The sequence below is a fragment of the Carassius auratus genome, chromosome 43, assembly GCF_003368295.1.
Source record: "Carassius auratus strain Wakin chromosome 43, ASM336829v1, whole genome shotgun sequence".
NCBI lineage: Eukaryota > Metazoa > Chordata > Actinopteri > Cypriniformes > Cyprinidae > Carassius > Carassius auratus.
The window spans coordinates 5,244,763-5,265,506 of NC_039285.1; the positions used below are offsets into that span (position 1 = coordinate 5,244,763).

General features: G+C 37.0%; 2 protein-coding genes across 4 annotated transcripts; one reads left to right on the forward strand and one right to left on the reverse strand.

Annotated features, from left to right (window-relative positions):
* Positions 1-6,230: 6,230 nt before the first annotated feature.
* Positions 6,231-9,524, forward strand: LOC113061531 (uncharacterized). 3 transcript variants are annotated; one of them, XM_026230699.1, is made up of 4 exons: positions 6,231-6,584; positions 7,644-7,840; positions 7,929-8,221; positions 8,510-9,524. In XM_026230699.1, exons 2-4 carry the CDS (start codon positions 7,694-7,696, stop codon positions 8,541-8,543), a joined length of 474 nt encoding a protein of 157 aa, XP_026086484.1. In that variant the 5' UTR covers positions 6,231-6,584; positions 7,644-7,693; the 3' UTR covers positions 8,544-9,524. The 3 variants fall into 3 exon arrangements, with proteins under 3 accessions (XP_026086484.1, XP_026086481.1, XP_026086483.1); XM_026230696.1 differs by having other exon boundaries at positions 6,406-6,584; positions 7,929-9,524; XM_026230698.1 differs by lacking the exon at positions 8,510-9,524 and having other exon boundaries at positions 6,572-6,584; positions 7,647-7,840; positions 7,929-8,297.
* A 298-nt stretch (positions 9,525-9,822) lies between these two features.
* LOC113061529 (RNA-binding protein 28-like) lies at positions 9,823-17,377 on the reverse strand. Its single transcript, XM_026230694.1, has 19 exons — positions 17,008-17,377; positions 16,245-16,412; positions 16,046-16,164; positions 15,868-15,943; positions 15,656-15,748; positions 15,054-15,125; positions 14,851-14,929; positions 14,567-14,766; positions 14,264-14,330; positions 13,999-14,108; positions 13,833-13,909; positions 13,605-13,740; positions 13,411-13,475; positions 12,587-12,742; positions 11,851-12,000; positions 11,168-11,242; positions 10,818-11,053; positions 10,615-10,732; positions 9,823-10,062 (listed from the first exon to the last, which is right to left on the reverse strand). The coding sequence occupies exons 1-19, from the start codon at positions 17,123-17,125 to the stop codon at positions 9,913-9,915; spliced, it is 2,265 nt and encodes a 754-aa protein (XP_026086479.1). The 5' UTR covers positions 17,126-17,377; the 3' UTR covers positions 9,823-9,912.
* Positions 17,378-20,744: the final 3,367 nt, after the last annotated feature.

The following is a 20,744-nucleotide window of genomic DNA, read 5'->3' on the forward strand; positions in this document are numbered from 1 at the left end:
CGGCTTCATGCTTCCGGTATCAGACAGCAAGAGCAAAGGTTACTGCGGGATCCTTCTTGATCATAAGGCATGACACGGTACTGCAAGGAATTTCTGGGATGTCCGGCCAGGTCACCCTGAGGGGCTTCCTGGTCGCTTGGATATCCCTTCTTGCTGATGAATCAAGAGGGAAGTGGAGGTGGCAATTACAGAAGTATTTTTTGTATGTGCTGTCTCAGGTGATGCTCCCCTCGCCAGAGGTTTGTATATTTGAGCTTGCATCTCCAGTGCGGTTCGGCACCTCTGCGATGCTTAGGACGCTGAGCTGTGTGTACTTTCTGAAAACCATATGGTGATGAGTGTACACATTGAACACTCTGCACACTTTCTAAAATCCACATAAGTGGTAAGTGTGCACGCGATCAATTTAAGCACTTTCTAAAATCCTATATGGTGAGCGTTTCGCACAGTTGCTTCGTGCCCTTCCTTGAGTTAGTAAAAGCCCCATTCATCTTGGGTGCCGTTCCACCTATGTATCTTTGGATACTTATCTAAACAGGGTGTTGCTACTAGGATCTGTTGAGACAGTTCCTTCAGCAAGCTTAGGCAAAAGCAAGCAGTGGCCCCTGTGTGACAGGCAAGACTAAGTATAAAATGCTAGGCTATTGCCGTATCTCTTTAAAAAATCTTTCATGATTCCAGGCCTTGAGCTCTATCCTGGGTCAAGGACCTAACAGGTAAGTTGGGTATATAGTCTAGGTCTTTGACCATAAGGGATGATGTCATGGACAGCCATCTAACATCCCAGGGGCAACTCCCATGGGAATGGTAGAGTTGGTACTTAGGGATTCTGGCCTGCACTCCCCTCAGCATGGCGGCGTGGGTATACTGTTCCCCATAGCGCCCCTTAGAGGCAGTTCAAAGTTCCATTGAAAGGGAACGTATCAGGTTAAAAATGTAACCATGGTTTGTAGTGTATTTTTGTCTGCCATGTTTCTGAGGAATCACACAGTCTCGGGGTTTTGTTTCCAGAAGATAGACTTTATTTCAGAGAGAAACAAAGCCGAGATATTCTCTGTGAGAAGATCTCCCGAATGCTAGGTAGCATCTCATTATATACCCTATACAGGGCATTTCCAAATAGTCAAGACTTTTCCTTATGCTTGCAATTTTAATACCTCCCTAGAGTGGAGAGGCCCCCTGCTTGATTTATTCTAAAGAAAGGCCCTGTATGTATGTCTGACCATGTGTTTCTCATCAGTGTTGTACATTCCAGCACGTAGGCATATTACTTTCTATCCTTTACCTATAGCAACTAGCAACAAAAATGGCTAGATTCACATTGATTATTCTTGATTGATTAAAATCTTACTAATAAAAATCTTCCACAGGTTCCCTGAGTAGGGAATGAGACACTGTGTCCTCTAGCTTCCTGCCATGCTTTGGATGCAAGCTTCAGACAAAGAAGTGAATGACGTGTTCTCCCGGTGCTTGTTTGTAGTCGCGCCGGTAGTGACATCAAAGGCTGTTGCCGGCCAACTTGTTGGTGTTTTTTCAATGTATGCTTCAGACATGGGTCATGATGAGGTGTTTCCCATTGTGCCCCCTAGAGGACGCAGTGTCTTGTTCCCTACTCAGGGGACCATGGTTACATTCGTTACCCGAGACGTTTTTTTATTATTATTATTATTTCATACAGTACTGCATTTCTGGAAGCCCAATTCCGCCATAGAATAGAATAGAATAGAATAGAATAGAATAGTCTTTTTATTTCACAATTCAGAATTGCAAGATCTTAAATCCAAAGAAAAGTCCAAAATGTGAGACATAAACTCACAATTTTGGGATAAAAAGTCGCACTAACCTTTGTTTATCATTTGTTTTTTCACTTCTTCTGGATTTAGTGTATTTCAGGTGGTTCTGATTCTTCATGTTAATTCAGACAGACAGGATGATGGTGAGATCGGATCTCTGTTTGGAGCACTGGCTGCTGTCAGACTCGTGTGCAATCAAATATCTCACTGGATTATTACAATTAATGGCAAAAATAATGTTTGGAAATGTAAACTGATATTTACTACTGAAGCACTACAGCAATATATATATGGGGTATATATATATATATATATATATATATATATATATATATATATATATATATATATTATTCAGGAAAATACCATTTTGAATTTAAAATTGAATTGAATCTTAAAACTGTGAGATAAAAAGTTATAATTACGTTATTTATTTGTTTATGTATGTTTTTATTTTGTTGCAGAAATGGTTTTCCCTTTTACATTTCTTTGAGCATTTTTAATTGTTAATTATACTAGTTTGATTATGTGAATTTTATTGTAACATACAATTATGAGTTAAGCTATTACTAAATTAAGGTATTACTAAAATATTATTATATGCTTATTAAAATTTTTTTAATTCTGTACCATAGGCCTACCACCACTGCACAGTGATTAGGTTTAGAACTACAGGCAATTTACTCTTCTTCCCTCTTTACATTGTCTTCTGAGTCACACCATGTAAAAATACACAACGTTTTGGGTTTTAAATTTGACTGACACAAGGATTCATAGCAGCATTCCTGAACAATCTATGTTCCTCTCACTCTCAGTCTCTGGAGACCTAAAGAAAAGTGCAGCTCCAGGAATAGAAACATATGTACAGTTAAACCCCCTGAAATACCAGAAATAGTGTACACTACAGGAATGGAAACATTTCCTCTGAGGTCCTGTTCTCTGGATTCCCCAAACTTTGGCAGTGCATGAAGAATCACTCTCATAGCGAATGGTGGAAACCAGGTGTCAGGTTTAAAATAATTAGTGCAACAGAGCAGATGTGAGGCAACATCTGGTTAATTATAATGCTAATGCAAAACAAGAGTCTGAAATGCTAAATGCACATGCTGCTGCACGGGTTTAGCTGGACGCATGTGGCTGATCCTCCAGAGATTTGCTTTGTGCTGCTGGATGTTGTGTTAAATAATACATACTAGTGAGGACATTTCCCAGCAGTATGTTCACATTCCAGCAACTCATATAATAAATCTTTGAATCTTCCTCCCGTCACTCATGGCCACAATTATGTGAATACAGGTAATAAATACATTTCTGAAAAAATAATAATAATTAAGTACTTGGCAATTCAAAGTTCATCGCTATCTGTCTGACTGTCAGAGTGATTGGTTCTATTATTTGATCTATTATTCTATCACCAATAACATTTTCTGTTCTTGTCTGTTGTTCATTTGAGATTTGAGGTTATATTTAAAATATCTGACAGTGAGTAATTAAACTAGTTTGAAGCAAAACTTTATTAATCCTTCTTTAAATTGATTTTGGCATTCCATTGCATGAAGTAATCCAAAACTGTAGGTGTGTCTTTGCAAAACTCAGTCACAGTGTGTTCATTATGGGGGCTCTGTGAACTCACTTGCAGGAGACACCGTAAGACCTGTCCATAACAGCAACCTGACCACCCACATTTGGGCCATCCGACTGCTCGATACTCTACTGTTGATTAGTGTTTATGAAACCTGATCCTGGAAGACCCAACAGATTTTTCTCTTACTTGACACACCTGAATCTACTGATAAGCTCATTAAAAGTGAATTGGCTGTGTAAAATAAGCGGTAAACGAACCAAATGATAATGGACAGGAAGTTTAATTAATGTGAACATACATCCCACTGCAAATCTCACTGCCACACCATAGTTGGCAACATGAAATGACCTCTCACTTATGCAGCAGACTGCTTCTCTGAAGTGCTTTTATTTTTCTTTTATTACCATGGTCCCTTTAGTAGGCAACGAGACACTGCTTCCTCTAAGGATTTCTGGAGAAATGCCTCATCGTGACCAGTGTCTGAAGCATACATTGAAAAACACCAACAACACGTTGGCCAGCGACAGCCCATGATGTCACTACCGGTTTGAATATATTATAAATAGGCAATGGGAGAACATGTCATCCACTTCTTCATCTGAAGTTTGCGTCCAAAGCATAGCAGGAAGCTAGAGGATTGAGTGTCTCATTCCCTACTCAGGAAACCATGGTTATATAAGTAACCTGAGTCATTCCGTTTCAAGGGAACTTCGAACGGCGTCCTTTATGAGTCACTATGGGGAACGGTATACCCACACCACCATGCTGAGTGGAGTGCAGGCCATGGGACGTTAGATGGCTGTCCGTGGCATTATTCCTTATGGCCAAAGGGCTAGGCTACATATCCAAACTCCTGGGCCCAGGGTAGAGCTCAAGGCTTGGAATCAAGAATAGATTCCTTTAAGGGGATATGACCAAGAGCCTAGCATCATACTTAGTCTTGGCCTATCACACAGGGGCTACCGCTAACTCTCACATAAGCTTGCCGAAGGAACTGTCTCAACAGTAGCAACTAGTAGCAACATCCTGTTTAAATAGGTATCCTGAAGATACATAGGTGGTGTGGTGCCCAAGATAAACAGGGCTTTTACCAACTCAAGAAAGGGCCCTATAGGATTTTAGAAAAGAACACAGAATACTAGTCTGCAAACTTACCACAATGTGGATTTTAGAAAGTGGTAACAGACAAGCTGGGAAACATTTAAGCCTATCGTCTGGTTCCACTGAGGTATGCGCACAGTTGAGAAACCCTTGCGCATACCACCATAAAACGTGTAAGAAGTAGTAAATAAGGAATGCTTGAAGCAAGCTAGTGGTTTGCTGGATGCTAGACACTACATCCGCATTTGCCCACGACACTGTTGTCACGTGGTTTCTGCGTCAGTAAAGGTGGTAACAAAGGGTAACTAACATCATTGACAGGTGACTGCACTGCCCCGTGTCACTGTTTAGAATGGGAATTTTCTCATTAATTACAATTAGTTGAAAACATTAGATATATTGTTAGTAATCAGCTGGACAAAATATTAAACACTAGCCTAGTGGTTTTTGGATATTTTACTGCAAATATCTTACAAATTTTACCTTTAAGGAGCCGTAGTCTCTCTTCCTTGTACCTGACTGCCTGGATGACAAATATAACTGTGCACATGTACATTCTGACTCGAGTTAACTTGCATAATAAATTTGACTGTTTGCCCTTTTGAACTGTAATAACGATCGCTCGTGCAGTGCCATGGCCGCTGACGTTATTTATTTGCTATCATCTCTGTGCTCTCTGCTCTGCGTCGAGTCTGAATCTGACCACTAAAACTTTAAGATTAAACGGTTCTTTTAGATTATTATAAAAATGGGAGAAAATTTTAAGCGCGGTTTGGCGATCAAAATCATTGTGTCCCTCACTGGTTGCCATAGAAACATGACGCTTGAGACTGCACATGTGTGCTAGCTGGATCAACCCATATCCTTAAATATGCTTTTTAACGCAATTTGAGCGTCATGGAAAACATTCATGTGACAGTTCACCTCAGATCATGTTGCTGATTAGAAATATATTAAATATGAGGTGTGTCAAGTGTGCAAGCATTATTCCCGTGTGTGCACTTGCTTTAACTTCTAACGGCAGAGAGAGAGAGAGAGAAATCGCTTTTTTTGGTTCACTCTTTTCTTTTCCTAATTTTACAAGTTGCAAGTTACAAAAAACACAAACAGTGTCTGATCACTGCCGGGTGTTCTATGAGTCTTATGACTCCAATCGAAAGGGTATTACACACAATGTTTAACAGACCCGGGACCCGAAGTAATAAATTCGGACCGGACCCGGCTGATCATTTAAAATATAGATGACCCAGGTCGGGTCTCAGGTCAAAGGTGAAGACCTCTACTTCAGACATGGGTCTCAATGAGGTGTTCCCGCTAGTGACCCCTAGAGGACACAGTTCAAAGTTCCCTTGAAAGGGAACCTTCTTTTTGAAAGAGTGTAACTGGCACCAGAAGTAGTCTGTTGGTTGGAACCTTTTGTGATTCATTTATATTACTGTAACTTTGCATTTTTAGAATATGTATATTTTTTCCTAGATATTCTCCTCTCCTTCTGTTCAGCATTCATTGCTTTATTAAACCACACACCAGACAAACAGCATAGTGGCTGGCCCTGACTTTCAATGTTGTTCAACTACCATCAACTGGCAAAATGGCAGCAGGAAATTCATGCTGGTAATTTCAGCAGAGAACATATTTGCTCTTTATTCCACTATTTAAACTAATAATACTACAAATACAAGTATTTTCTGGATACCCACATTATGTATTGTATCGGGATCTGCTCAATAAGTGGGTGTGAAATTGTTTTACTCAGTTTGGCAAGTTCCTCATCAAGTACATGACATGGGAGTAATTCTGTTGTAAGACAGGCTTCTTGTTTAACGAGCTACAGATCCATAGTGAATTGTAACAAATCCCACCACAGGCTCCACATGATTAGTACATATTACAATGACAAATGTTTGTAGTAAATGTGTGCGTGAGATGGGTTTGTGTTGTGCTTGAGGTGCCAGCGGGGGTGATGTCCCCCCTCATGCTTTTCTGCACTGGAAGAAGCAGGGACTGAAAGGCTGAGGTGATTCACACATGAGTCAACAGCTATCAGCTATATAAGCCTGACCACTCATGGAGCCTGGGCATCATACAATCCTCAGATCTCAAAGGTAAGTTCCCTTCACTCTCTCACTCTCCACTCTCACACTATCTGCAGCTCTGATATTCCTATGAGCACTGATGATTTTATCATCTAACTCTACATTTATAGCCTTTAAATTGCTATTTGTATCATTCACATTGTGAAGAAAATAAGTTTAATATTCCACACAAGGATTAAAAAAAGAGGACTTTTGGAATGAAGCAATCATTGATTATACAAGGGCAACATGTTGTTTGGGGAATTTACTAGATATTGAAATCCCAACTCTGGCACAGAGGCCGTTGTTTAGTTAATTTGGAAGTGAGACTGAACATAGCTGAATGCTTAATTGCTTGACGTTACAGACTGAAGAGGCCTGGGGTTCACTGAGGTCATTGTGAGGGCTACAGGCAACTCCACATTAGAGATGTACTTTCATGTGCAAGGAACCCACTTTTGTGTTGTGTTATGTTGTGTAATTTTATAGGACAGTTTGTCTTAATTTTATTTGCTGCTATCAGAGATTAAGTGTCAAGTGTACAATCCAAATCAACTGAAGCATCCAGTCAGGATTGCTCAATGATAAGGAACAGCTTCAGGACTCTATCGTTTGATAGAAAATACCCTTTTATAACATAATTTTACTACAAATGATTTCTTAATCCAGTGTAGAAGAATGCGTTTTAGGATGCAGATTTAGTAAATTCATTATAATCTTGAATAAAAAAATAAATAAAAAAACTTGGTTTCCATAAAAATATTTAGTATTAAATATTTCATATTTAACTATTGATAATAATAATATATATTTCTTGAGCGCCAAATCAGTATTTTAGAAAATGATTTCGATCTCATGTGACACTGGTGACTGGAATATTGCCTGCTGAAAATGTAGCTTTTCAATCACAGGAAAAAATTAAGTAAAAAAATATATTAGAAAATTATTTCAAATTGTAATATTATTTCACAAGATTGCTGTTTTTACTCCATTATTAGTTTTCAGCCTTGGTGGGCATACAGGACTTCTTTCATATATATTGAAACATGTTAACAGATATTCAAAATAATGCTCATTATTTTATTTCAGCAGGTCTTGCTGCACTGTTGCAAAGATTAATACAACTCAACACAGGAAGCATGTATTTTCCAGCTCTTCTCTACCCATGCATTTTGGGCATGCTCAGTCTGGTTCATGGCATTCCCGTTCATCCAGATAGGCTGAAAAACATGGTCAAACTGCAGGCAGACACCATTATCCTCAGAATCAAAGATCACAATGAGAAGGTAATGGGTTAATTTTTTTGCAAGTCTTCTGTTCTATTAAACTGATAATGATTCATATTGCCATGCTCATTTGTGTCTTCTCTCTCAGTTGAAACTATATCCAAAGCTCCTCATAGGGGATCCAGAACTTTACCCCGAGGTTCCTGCTGATAGACACATCCAAGGTCTTGGGTCTATTATGGACACCCTAACTATCTTCCAGAAGGTTCTCCAAAGGCTGCCCAAGGGGCATGTGAGCCAGATACGCAGCGATTTGTCCACCCTTCTGGGTTACCTTAAGGAAAGAACGACATCTATGCATTGCATACTCAAGGAGCCAGCTAATGGGAGGTCACTGGATGCATTCTTGGAGGAAAACGCCACCCACCACATTACTCTTGGGTACTTGGCTTTAGACAGACTGAAACAGTTCATGCAAAAGCTGATAGTTAATCTGGACCAGTTGAAAAGCTGCTAATTTGAATGATTGTTATTTATTATATTTATTTAAACCCTGTATATTTATAGACCAAAGCAGCATTTTGCCACATTTTGATATGTACGAACTTCCCTGACGTTAAACGTGTAAGCTTAAAACACTGGCATGCCAAACAATCTGTCCTTGCCATGTAAACACTAGCAATCTCATACCTGCATGCGTTGCCATGTCATACTTCATGCTGTTTGCAGGATGACATCAGCATTTGCTGAGCGTGCTCAATGATGTCACTGTGTTTACCAGAAGCAGCGAGGTCAGACTCTGCTTGGAAGCTGGAATCATGTTCCCATTTTACCTCTTGCCTCAACACCAGCATTTTACACTCGCCGAGTGCCCTGCAGAGTTTAGTTCCAACCCACATACCATGTAGTTTTCAAATAACCCTGAAGAATTTGATTAGTTGGATCAGGTGTGTTTAATTAGGGTTAAATCTAAACCAGGAATTGAGTTTGATACCCCGAGTCTAAAGGGGTATCTTTTTTAAAGGGGTAAATGAGGTACACATGTACTTTTTGAAAGGGTACGGCTCCAGTGGCAGTTTTTGTACCTTTTTTTTTTTTGAGTATGGGGGAGAAGAAAAAAAGATTTTCCTATACAGTATGAATATATGCACTTTGCACTAGTTTTGTATTTTGTGTATTGATGCTTTTATATATATATTAAATTTTACCAATAAACAAAATGTCTAAGTTACATAGACACTTTTGCAATTTATTGTGGCTCTGTTTTTGCCAACACAATTTGCACGTTTATGGTTGGTCATTGTATAATTTCCCAGTGAAATCCAATAGGACAAATGCAGCAATGGATTTTTTTTTTTTTTTTTTTTTTTACACAACCATTAACAACAGGCTTTCTTTCACCATACAACTTATGACTTAACTGTACATAATAAGCAAAATCAAATCTAAATTTTGACATCTGCAGTTGAATATCATGTTCTTTTGGCTTTTGTAAGGTCAAATCTAAAGCCTTGTTCAACAGAAAGCATCTTTTGGTGGATTTTAAATATTGCATCCAATAACAGTTCAGAAATTGTGTGCACATCTTATTTGTGGAGACTAAATTATTCATATTGGCCATAAGCAACCCTGATCCAGACATTTTAGTCATTAAAAAACAAAATCTGTTGTTGGATATCGGTATAATTTATTTTGTCTACAGAAATAAAAAAAGTTCTTTTTTTTTTTTTTTTTTCAGACTTAATCAACGAGGGTCTTTACATAATTTAACATGGGATGACAGGAATTGCCTGCTGGCATTTAAAACAAGTCCACCTGCTTTCAAAGTTTGAGAAAAGCAGTTAAAAAAAACGACAGCTAAGCTATGTAGGCAAAGTTCATATTGACAAAAGTTGACCAATCATCCGGTTTACAAAACATCTAACTTGTTAATGTTTAAAAAAACTCCCTGTGCCAAAGCGGCAGGACACATGAAACGTGGCGTTGAGCTCTTGATAATCAAGAGACGTCCCCACAAACCAGCATCACAAAGAAAAACTCACTTTTTCATTTTTTAAAAACTCAATGTATTAAATTTAGTCCTTCTCTGAAAGGTTTTCAACATTTTTACATGTTCTTTCAAGCTCACATGTTCAAATGAACCATTTGCTCTTTTTGACTGCAGTCTTCGTGTTTGATGGTCCCATCAGTTTCTTTTTGTACTGGTTGACCAGTGTGTCAAAGCGGACATCCTCTCTGTTCTGGAACTTTCTTTTTGCAGGTTTGCCATTCTGGGGAATTACCTTTAAATAATTACAACAGAAATATAACAATGGGTTAAACTGGTGGTAGAACCAAAAAGTATTCACCTAATACTACTCATCACCGCAAGATTTCTTCCTCAGAAAAAGAAATCATGCAACACTAAGACAGGGGTCTCCAAACCTGCTCCTGGAGAGCTACCATCCTGCAGACTTCAGTTCCAACCCATGCTAAAACAAACTCATCTGAAATGGTCAAGTAGCTCTGATCACCTAGATTAGCTGGTTCAGGTGTGTTTGACTGGGCTGGAAGCTGAAATCTGCTGGACAGTAGCTTTCCAGGGGCAGGGTGGGAGCCCCCTGCTGTAGAGTGATCATAATTCACTTTTGCCATCACAGGAACACATTTTTATTACAATTTTAATTGTTAAATATATTAATAGAAAAACATATTAATGTAATAAATATATATGTATTATTATAAAATATTTTATATATTAGAAAAACGTAATTTTAATAATAATAATTATAATAAGATTTCTATTTAGTATATTGTTTATATAATATTCTATTTATATAATCTCTTTGTCTTACCTGTTTCCTGTTCATGTTGGATTTCTCAGTGAAAGTAGACATCTTTCTCTCTTTCCTGCTGGGCCCTTTGCTCTGTTTCTTGGGTTGTACCATGGGTTGTTTCCCTTTATCGCGTTTCCTGAGGAATAGTGCAGGGGTCACTGTATGTTATAGTTTTTTATTGATGAATCAATGATGCTAGTTCTGTTTCACTTGTGCAGTACCTGATCTTTGGGCCTCTGTGTGAAGGCATGTGCAGAACCTTGGGCCGTTTTTTGCCATCCTTCAGTTCTACATGCTCCACCTCTGGTTTGGTAATAAAACCACTGTACTGGCTTCCTTGGTCCTTCTGTTTAACAACATTAGCTGCATTTTCTTTCCTCAAGGGTCCTTTCTTCTTCTCTGAATGCTGCTGCGGTGGCTCCTCTCCTTTTTGGCTACTGCCTTTTTTGAGTTGCTTCTATGGAAAAAGACATCAAGGACATTTTATTTTGAAATTTAAATTAAACCAATTTAATACTGACATTTCCAAAACGTTACATTGACAGGGAGCTGAGATGCAGCTGAGCCTCACCTTGCTGTTTTCCAAACGAATGGCTTTAAGTTTCAGCTTCCTTTCATCCTCCAGAGAGAACTCCACTATGGGTCTCTGACGGGAACACCACAGGAAATGACACCGTCAAACATTAATACTTCACCACTGGGTCTTTCACAATCTCCAGATGTTGCTCAATGCTGAATCTTTTTCCAATTTATATTAAGTGAAACAGCCATGACTCTTGGGAATAGAACGATTCATCTTGTTTTTGAGAAGTTCAATTCAATACAGACCAAAACACATTCCACTGAGCGTCAAATAAATGAGTGTTTATATGATGTGTGGAAGGATTGACAGACACAGACGTGGCATGATTTGCTCAAGTACATTCCTTTGTCCTCTTCTGTAAAACACTGTAAAGCTGGCACTAAAGCCTTTAATAAAAGGACCTCAAAGTGTGTTTCCACACCAGCAAGCGAAAGCTAGTATCTTCTAATACCGTTCCCTAATGCAATGACACTGAACATACTTCTAGGAATTAAAACAGTCGCCTCGGTGGTCTAGTTGTCTTTATAGGAATAATTCAACTTTATAGAACAACAAACATGTTATCAAATATCCCTTTTCTTTTACCAATGCTCTAAGCAACCAGAGAGAATAAATGTTCAAATAAGGCCTCATTTTGGGATTTAAACAACAACTAATTTAAGGTGGTCTACCTTTTGGGGTCCAAAGATGTCTGGGTTGTTGTTGAGGTGACGTAGGGTTTGTAGAGCATGTTCATGCTCTTTAAACTCCACAAAGCCGTATCCTAGAGACTTGCCGATCACCTGACCACGAACAGGCTTCTTGTCATACATCACACGACACTGTAGGTACATATACACAGCGAAAGAGACAATCAGGAAGAGTAAGGTCTTTGCACAGTAAGTCTGAAATTTTCACATGTTGAAAAATAATTACGACCTCACATTGTGTCAATCATGTTTACACACTGCCTCCAAAACTTTCGTCCAACATAAAAAAAAAAAATTCGGATCAGGTTTGGTTTTCTGCATTTTGGAATCCGTATGCATCGCATGCATTTTGATATGAATACGGAAAAATGCATGCAAACATTTCGGACTTTTGTATGCAAAGACTTTAAGTCTTGTTATATATGACCATAATTAGTTTATGCTATCAAAAGCACTGTTGTACGTTATGCAGTTAAAGGTGATGTAAAGCTAAATGACCAATTAATAAAACTACTGTAGAGTGTGACACCTCCTGATCATCCCCAGATAACATAGTCCTGCCCTCTAGTGTTACTAGGAAGAACTGTGAGAATCCTACTTTATATATTTATTTTTAAATCAACTGTCTTTTAAATTTTGGTTTGCTATTAGTTGGTTACAGCATTTGGAAGAGAAGAGCACTACTTTCTGCAGATTAAGTGTGTGTTTAGTGTGTTACCTCAGTAATGCGGACCCCTTTACCACTGACAGCAGAAAGGCACAGCTTCTGAAGTTTCTGTTGATCGACACTCTTAGGCAGGTTATGAACACACAGCCGTGTTTTAGACACATAAATACTAATGTCCTTTAACTTAGCCCTCTTCAGCTCCTCAAACTGACAACACAAACAAACAAACAACATGTTAAACTTTGCCCTCCTTTACACCTGGCATCATTATAAAGCACCAAAAAAATTTACTAAGCTAATATAAAACACATTAATTGACAAAATTACTTTAACTAAAATTGTGTAATAAGTTAAATAATCCACATAAATACAATTAAAGAAATTAAAGTAGTGTGTGAGGATATATATATATATATATATATATATAAAAATATATATATATAAAAAAAAAAAAAAAATATATATATATATATATATATATATATATATAAAAATATATATACATATAAAAATATATAAAAATATATATATATATATATATAAAATATATATATATATATAAAAATATATATATATATATATATAAAAATATATATATATATATATATAAAATATATATATATATATATATAAAATATATATATATATATATAAAATATATATATATATATATATATAAAATATATATATATATATATATATATAAAATATATATATATATATATATATATAAAATATATATATATATATATATATATATATATATATATATATATATATATATATATATATATATATATAAAAATATAAAATACTGGTCAATCAAATCCATGAGCTAATAAGTAAAGGATGCCCGTCACCCTCTCCATACTCACTCTTGTCCTCTTGGCCAAATCAGCTTCTGAAACTCCCTCAGCAGCCTTGGATCCAGGACGAATCACTGGAAAGGTTCAAGAGGTAACAAGTTCATCTAGATGCACATGTACGCTTCATTGCTATTGGCTAAAACAGTGTAAGCTCTGTTACTGCTCAGCTGACTTGGCAGTGTTTTGTGACTGGCTTTACTCACAGCCCTCTCTGGCGAGGTAAAGGTTCCTGGAGCCTGTGTGAGTTTTCACTTTCTTGTCTTTGAATTTGGCGGCATCATCTCTGTTCACGGCAGGCAAAATGTTCAGCCTCCTGCCATCAACTCTAATGCCACCAAACTGAAATGCACGTACATGTCAGCACAATAATCCTGTGTTTACTTGTATAATACGGTACAATTCTTTCTAGAGCTGCTGGACAGTGGACTCACGTCTTTTTCATCTTGAGCAGCAGCAGCGATGCATTTCTCTGCCGCTTCTTTACTTTTGAACTGAGCAAAAGCACAACCTAAACAGACAGTCATGAAAAAAGAGAGAATTACTTTGAAGAACGAACTCTGATTGCATAAAGGCCAGTATTTAGCTGACTGAAACTACCTTTTGAACATCCTGTGTCTGCGTTCATCACCACACGGACGTATTTTAGCTCACCAAACTGCAACAACACTTCTTCCAAACCCTCTTCTTCTGTGTCAAAGGCCAGATTTCTGATAACATTAACCCAAAATGACAATAAAAACATGAACTCCTTTTTAAAACAACTGCTTATAGACAGGGCTGCTGCTTAGTTACAGGCAAAATGTTGAACTAACTGTAAAAAAAAAAGACGAGTTCCTTATTTAATTATTTATATGATTCTCACCTGATGAAGATGGTTCTTCCCTCATTCACATCTGTAGGAAGAGGGTCTCTCTTCTTCTTTGGAGGAGCTGAGAAGAGAGATTTACAGAGAGTCATTTACAGACATTAAAAAAATTGCATAAAATTTGCATATTTGTAAAACTTTTAAATTAAAGTGAGAACAAAATGTGTACAAACCCATTCTAAATATAAATTAAAACTATAATACATACAAGTTATAATACATTCAAACATACTAAAACAACACGATAAGGTTTATCATGCTTACTAAAATAACATTGATATAAAAGAATAATACAATTACTTTTTCCCTCAGTGTCGTCATCATCATCGTCATCGTCATCATCATCATCATCATCATCGTCCTCAGATTCACTGGCTTCACTGTCTGTCTGCTGAGATTCAGAGTCCCCTTCCTCTTCACTATTATCGGCTTCATCATCATCCTCAGATGCCTCTTCTTCTTCTGACTCGGAGTCGTCCTTTTCTTCCTGTTTCGTGGGCCTTAACACAAGACAGACCTTACGTTAAATTCAAGGAAATCACCTTCACACACATCATCAGATCATTAACACTTCCCGTACTTACTTTTTCTCGGCCTCTTTTTCATTCCCATCAGCGCCTGCACCTTTAGAATTCAAATCCACTTTCTCTTCTTTGCCAGATCCTGCAAGATATCCAGACACACATCACTACAAAGCCTAGAGGGTAGATGCACTTTCAAAGCTTTTTACAAGAACATCCACATAAATGAATGCAGCTGATGGAGATCACATGAAAATCCACATTACCAGCCGCTCCAGCTGACTGGGTGGCAAGATACTTGTCTTTTGCAATGGCCCAGTCCACAGCCACCTGTCTGTCTGTGAGAAGGAAATAAAACACATTTTATGATGGTAAAAAAGGGAAACTAGAAGTCTCATTATCGTATTTTCCGGACTATAAGTCAAACTTTTTTTCATAGTTTGGCTGGTCCTGCGACTTTTAGTCAGGTACGATTTATTTATCAAAATTAATTTGACATGAACCAAGAGAAATGAACCAAGAGAAAACATTACCGTCTCCAGCCGCCAGAGGGCGCTCTATACTGCTCAATGCTCCTGTAGTCTACACTGAGAACATAGAGCGCCCTCTCGTGGCTGTAGACGGTAATGTTTTCTCTTGGTTCTAAATAAATGCGACTTATAGTCCAGTGCGACTTATATGTTTTTTTCCTCATCATGACTTATTTTTGGACTGATACAACTTTTACATATGGTAAAACAGTAATATTATGAAATATTATTACAATTAAAAAAATCTGTTTTCTATTTAATACATTTTAAAACGTAATTGATTTCTGTGATGACAGAACTGAACTTTCAGCAGTCTTCAGTGTTAAGGGAAGACTCACCTTTGATCTCCTTCAGGTTCATCGCAGCCAGAGCTTTTCCAGCTTCTGCCATGTTCTTAAACTGCACAAATGCAAAACCTCGCTTCTTCCCATCTGCACAAACATGATGCCATGAAAATAAGGTGGACGGCCATATGAAAAATCATCATGTAAAACAAGAACTTAAGAGATGCTTATAAACGGTCCGATGCATTTGTTGGTCAAACATTTACCTGGTTTTAAGGGAATCTTGGCCTCAATCACTGTTCCAAACTTGGAGAAGATCTGTCTCAAATCATCTTCTTCACACTGCACATAAACCAAATCAGTGCAAGAGCCAATATCACACAATGTCAAAAGTCAAAACTACACGTGTTTCCTTTATACAACAACAGTATTTACTTGACTTGCCTTAAAACTGAGATTTCTGATGATCAGTCGAGCTTTCAGTTTGATCTTCTTTACGCCTGTACTCTTTGGAGGGATTTTGCTTTCTGTTGGTTCCTCAGGTTTCTTTGTATCTTCTGAATCTGCATGAACAGTTCAGACTCATTTCTTGCAGACAACAAAAGAGTGAATAATCTATGAATAAAAAATAAAAGCATCTAACCTTCTTCTGGTTTCACTTTCTTCTTCTTTTTCTTATTATCTGGCTTCTTCTTGGCCACAGTTACAAATATCTTCTCGCCTTCATACACTTTGACTTCTTTAATGGCCCGCTGAGCATCTTCTTCCATTGAGAATGTAACATATCCAAAGCCACGACATTTTTCAGTCTCTGCAAACAACACACATTAATGTTTCTTTCAAACCTAGAGACCGCAGGAAATGCAGACCTATACATTTAATTTTACAAAGTTACATTCTTATTTTTTTTTTCTTGAAATGGATGAGTCAAAAAATAGTTGATGTACCCTAATGAAAAAAAGTTAGCATTTGATCCAAAAAGACAAAGGCATTTATAATGTTCCAAAAGATTTCTATTTCAAATAAATGCTGTTCATTAAACTTTCGATTTATCAAAGAATAGAAAAAAAATATAACAAGGTTTACATAAAAATATGCAAAATTTGTGTTAGCCATTCACAATGTTAGGTGTTAAGCATGGTTAAATCTAAACTGACTCACTTTATATTTTTATTGATTTAGATAGATTTTATAGATTATATATGTTATTATTATTATTTATACACGTTAATGCTTTGGCAGCACTGGGTTGCACAGTCATTTTAATAAAGCTTAACTGAACTTAAAAGAGAGAGAGAGTGAGTGAGTGAGAGTGAGAGAGAGAGAGAGAGAGAGAGAGAGAGAGAGAGAGAGAGAGAGAGAGAGAGTCATTTTAAAACGTAATGGTGAAAATGGTTAACTCTTACCTCTGTCCCTGACAACAAAGCAATTCTTCAGCGGTCCTATTTCAGAGAACACCTCAGTCAGCTGTTCGTTGGTGGCTGTTGCAGGTAATCTCCTGACAAATAGAGTGACTGCAGGCATTTTCAACACGAGTTCAGCTCGACTGTTCTTCACAGCCAGCAAACGTCTCTAAAACAGCACTGTTGGTTACAGACTATGGCAGATATTGTTATATACAAGTCGTGATAACATTAAAGATCTTGTCATATGAAAGCCTGTAAACAGTGAAGTAGTAATAAGACACGTTTTCTGCAGGGTTTCTCGCGTGTTTCTGCTCCACAGGAAGTTGTCATGCTGGAGATTCTCTGTTTGTGTTGCACTGCGCGCTGAAGAACACCACTGACACCTGCTGGTCTGGAGAAGTATGTCGGGGTTAGGTCTTTTTCGAATCCAGCCCAAACAGGACACACAATCGCCATAAAGTAGTCCAAACGACTCGCATGCTTGTACTGTAACTATTTATCACCCTTCATCCTATTAGCCAACATCCCTACAACATTTTTTTTTTATTCTATTCATATAGTATAAATAGTATTAAAAAAAAGTTGCAAGGATGTTGGCTACTAGGATGTAGGGTGATAAGGTTATTGCACATATTTTGATTGCACAATAGGAGAACATTTAACTGTTCATGAGATTGCCTATAACCTATATATAACCTATACACTGCTTTTTCAAAAGTCCGTTTTTTAAAGAAAATTCTTATGCTCACCAAGGCTGCATTTATAATTTTGTGAAATAGCCAATTATTGCAATTTAACATTACCATTTTATACTTTAAAATGTAATTTATTCATGTGAAGCAAAGCTGAATTTTCAGCATCAGTCTTCAGTGTCGAATGATCTTCAGAAATCAATTTAATATGCTGATTTATTATCAGTGCTGAAAACAGTTGTGCTGGCTAATATTTTTTGGGACCTGTGATATTTTTTTATTTTTATTGTATTTTTTTATTTTTTATTTTTTTTACTTTTATCATACTTTTATTCAGCAAGGATTAAGAAGTTAAATTGATAAAAATATATATTGTTAGAAATTATTTATATTTTGAATAAATCCTGTTCTTTTCATTTATTTGATTTTATTTATGGAACACAGGTTTCTAAAAAAATATTAAGCAGCACAACAGTTTCAACACTGATAATAGATCAGCATATTAGAATGATTTCTGAAGGATCATGTGACACTGAAGACTAGAGTAATGATGCTGAAAATTCAGTGATGCGTCACAGAAACAAGTTCTATTTTAAAGAATAATAAGCTTTTATCATCAAATATTTGGAGTATTTCAGTGTCTTTCTGCTCTTGGTCACTAGAGGGCGACACCATCCACTCAATTGTATAATATCTTATTGGCATGATTTTGCACATTGTAGAATGCATTAAAAAGTCAAAAGGAAAAAAAAGTAATCAGTAATAATAAATAATAAATAATTATAATAATAATTTAAAATATAAAATCTTAATATATAAATGCAAAAATCATTTTTGTAAATGTTTAAATAACTTTGTATTGTACAGCTATTGTTTAGTTCAAATATGAAGTGGCTGATATAATATTCTATTTCCATTAAGCTTTGCTCAATGACAGTATGGCACAGGCTAAAATGTAAGTATGTTCTGAAGTAGAAATCTTGGAATTTTCTGCAAGATTAGTACGCATTGGTTAATTGTTTCAGACATGACCAAGTCAAAATGTTTGACTAAACACAGATACACCATTATTTAGCTCAAAATGAAAGTGATGATTTTCAGATATCTTGATTTTGCTCTTGATGGTATACCTGATCATCAGACAGACATCATGCTTTGTCCTCTGGTTCTCCTTTGTCACCCTTTCCAGTAATCCCGTCTGGTAAGTGTCTTAGACCAAAGTGTGAGTTAATCTACCTCCGAAGAACAGTTACCAAGATGTGAGTATAGTGTGAGAGAGAGCTCACCGGCAGAGCAAACGTTCATGTGTCGCAGGAATTAAAGAGAGTGAGAGAGACAGAGAGACAACAGTGGGATAGCAGAGACTGGCTCCGGGACAGTTACACAAGTGCCCAGCAGAAAGGATCTTACATCACCCTGTATGATGAGTGTGTTTCTGTTTTCTTTGCTTTAGCACTTTGGACACATCCTTCTGTAAGTATCAGCACAATTTTCTTATCATACAGTTTGCATATAGACAGTGTGCATTATTTATTTGGAATCTGAAAGGCCACAAATGACACCGTGGCAATGCTGTGGATTGGGTTATTGTTTTTCGTCTGTTTAAATCGAGATCCTCTCCTACATGTGGGGGCGTCAACTTAATGTTTGTAGTTCATATTGATATCATCTGCTTTTTAGATTGTGATGAGAAAGACCAAATCAAGTCATCATGGTGCTGGTGCAGTTGGTGTTTAGAGAAGACTGAGGGTGAACTGTCACAAAATGTTTTTACAGTTTACACTTTTTACATTTTTCATGTTTTCTTTGACTATAGATTCATGTAATAGTGAGGTGCATTTATGATCACAGCAGGATACTGTCATGTTCCTGGTGTTGACGCAGATTCTGTAAATGGGTCATACATTTCTCTCTCTCTCTCTGGTGGTGCTTTAAAATAAGGTTGTAGGAGGGGAAGTTATGAAAGATATTTTTCTTGCACTGATTTGAATGACAGGACGGCGCATTGCAGAGCCAAACACAACAGCACTAAACACAGAGAAAAAACACAATGAACACACACTCATATGGAGCCTATCTATCTATCTATCTATCTATCTATCTATCTATCTATCTATCTATCTATCTATCTATCTATCTATCTATCTATCTATCTTCTGAATGCAGGCTAAGGCAGTGTTACCGAATGACCTTGTCAGAGGTCAGCAAAGTGGGACAGTGGGATATTGTATGAACCCACGCTGGCAGTGTGTTGAGTGGGAGAGTTCAGACTCATGTGATGAGGGACTGATGAATACAAATGATTTCTTTTCACTGACTGAATCAACCCACCACAGCAGAGCATTTTTGCTGCCACTGTTGTTAGACAGAAAATGCTTACTAAGCTGCCCTAGTTACTTTATCTGTACTTTATGTATGGAAAATGGGTAGATGAGGGCCTATATAATGCTAATGTAATATATAATAGTGAAATTCATTTTACAGTTAGAAATATGGTTAGTTACAAAAAGGTTTTATAGTTCCTTATTTAATAATGTTTTGTAATGCATTCTACTATTTATTTATAGTAAAATGAATTAAATTGTCATAGTGTTTGATTGACAACTTATTGTTTGTATTGAATGTGGGTCACGGGTGCAATGACTTACAATACTGGTGATGTGAGCATCAGTGCTGTCTCTCTTAATGACAGCTGTGCTGTAATGCCCTGGCTGAAGAACAATCATGTCTACAGTATTGCATAATGAACACATCTGAGGGACACATGTGCGTCAGATAGTTGTTTATGACTACAATGAAATGTAGATTATTTATACACTGTTTTAAATTAAGACACAAAAATGGTGATAGCATCTTGACTGATGTACACTATTATGAGCCTCATGAGATACAGTGTGTGTGTGTGTGTGTGTGTGTGTGTGTGTGTGTGTATAATCATCACAAATCATTACAAAGAGGGGACATGCAGCTGCCAAACCATTTATACCAAAGAAAACATATGAGACACAGAAAATAAGCCATTAATTCACTCCCATAGTCTCATAA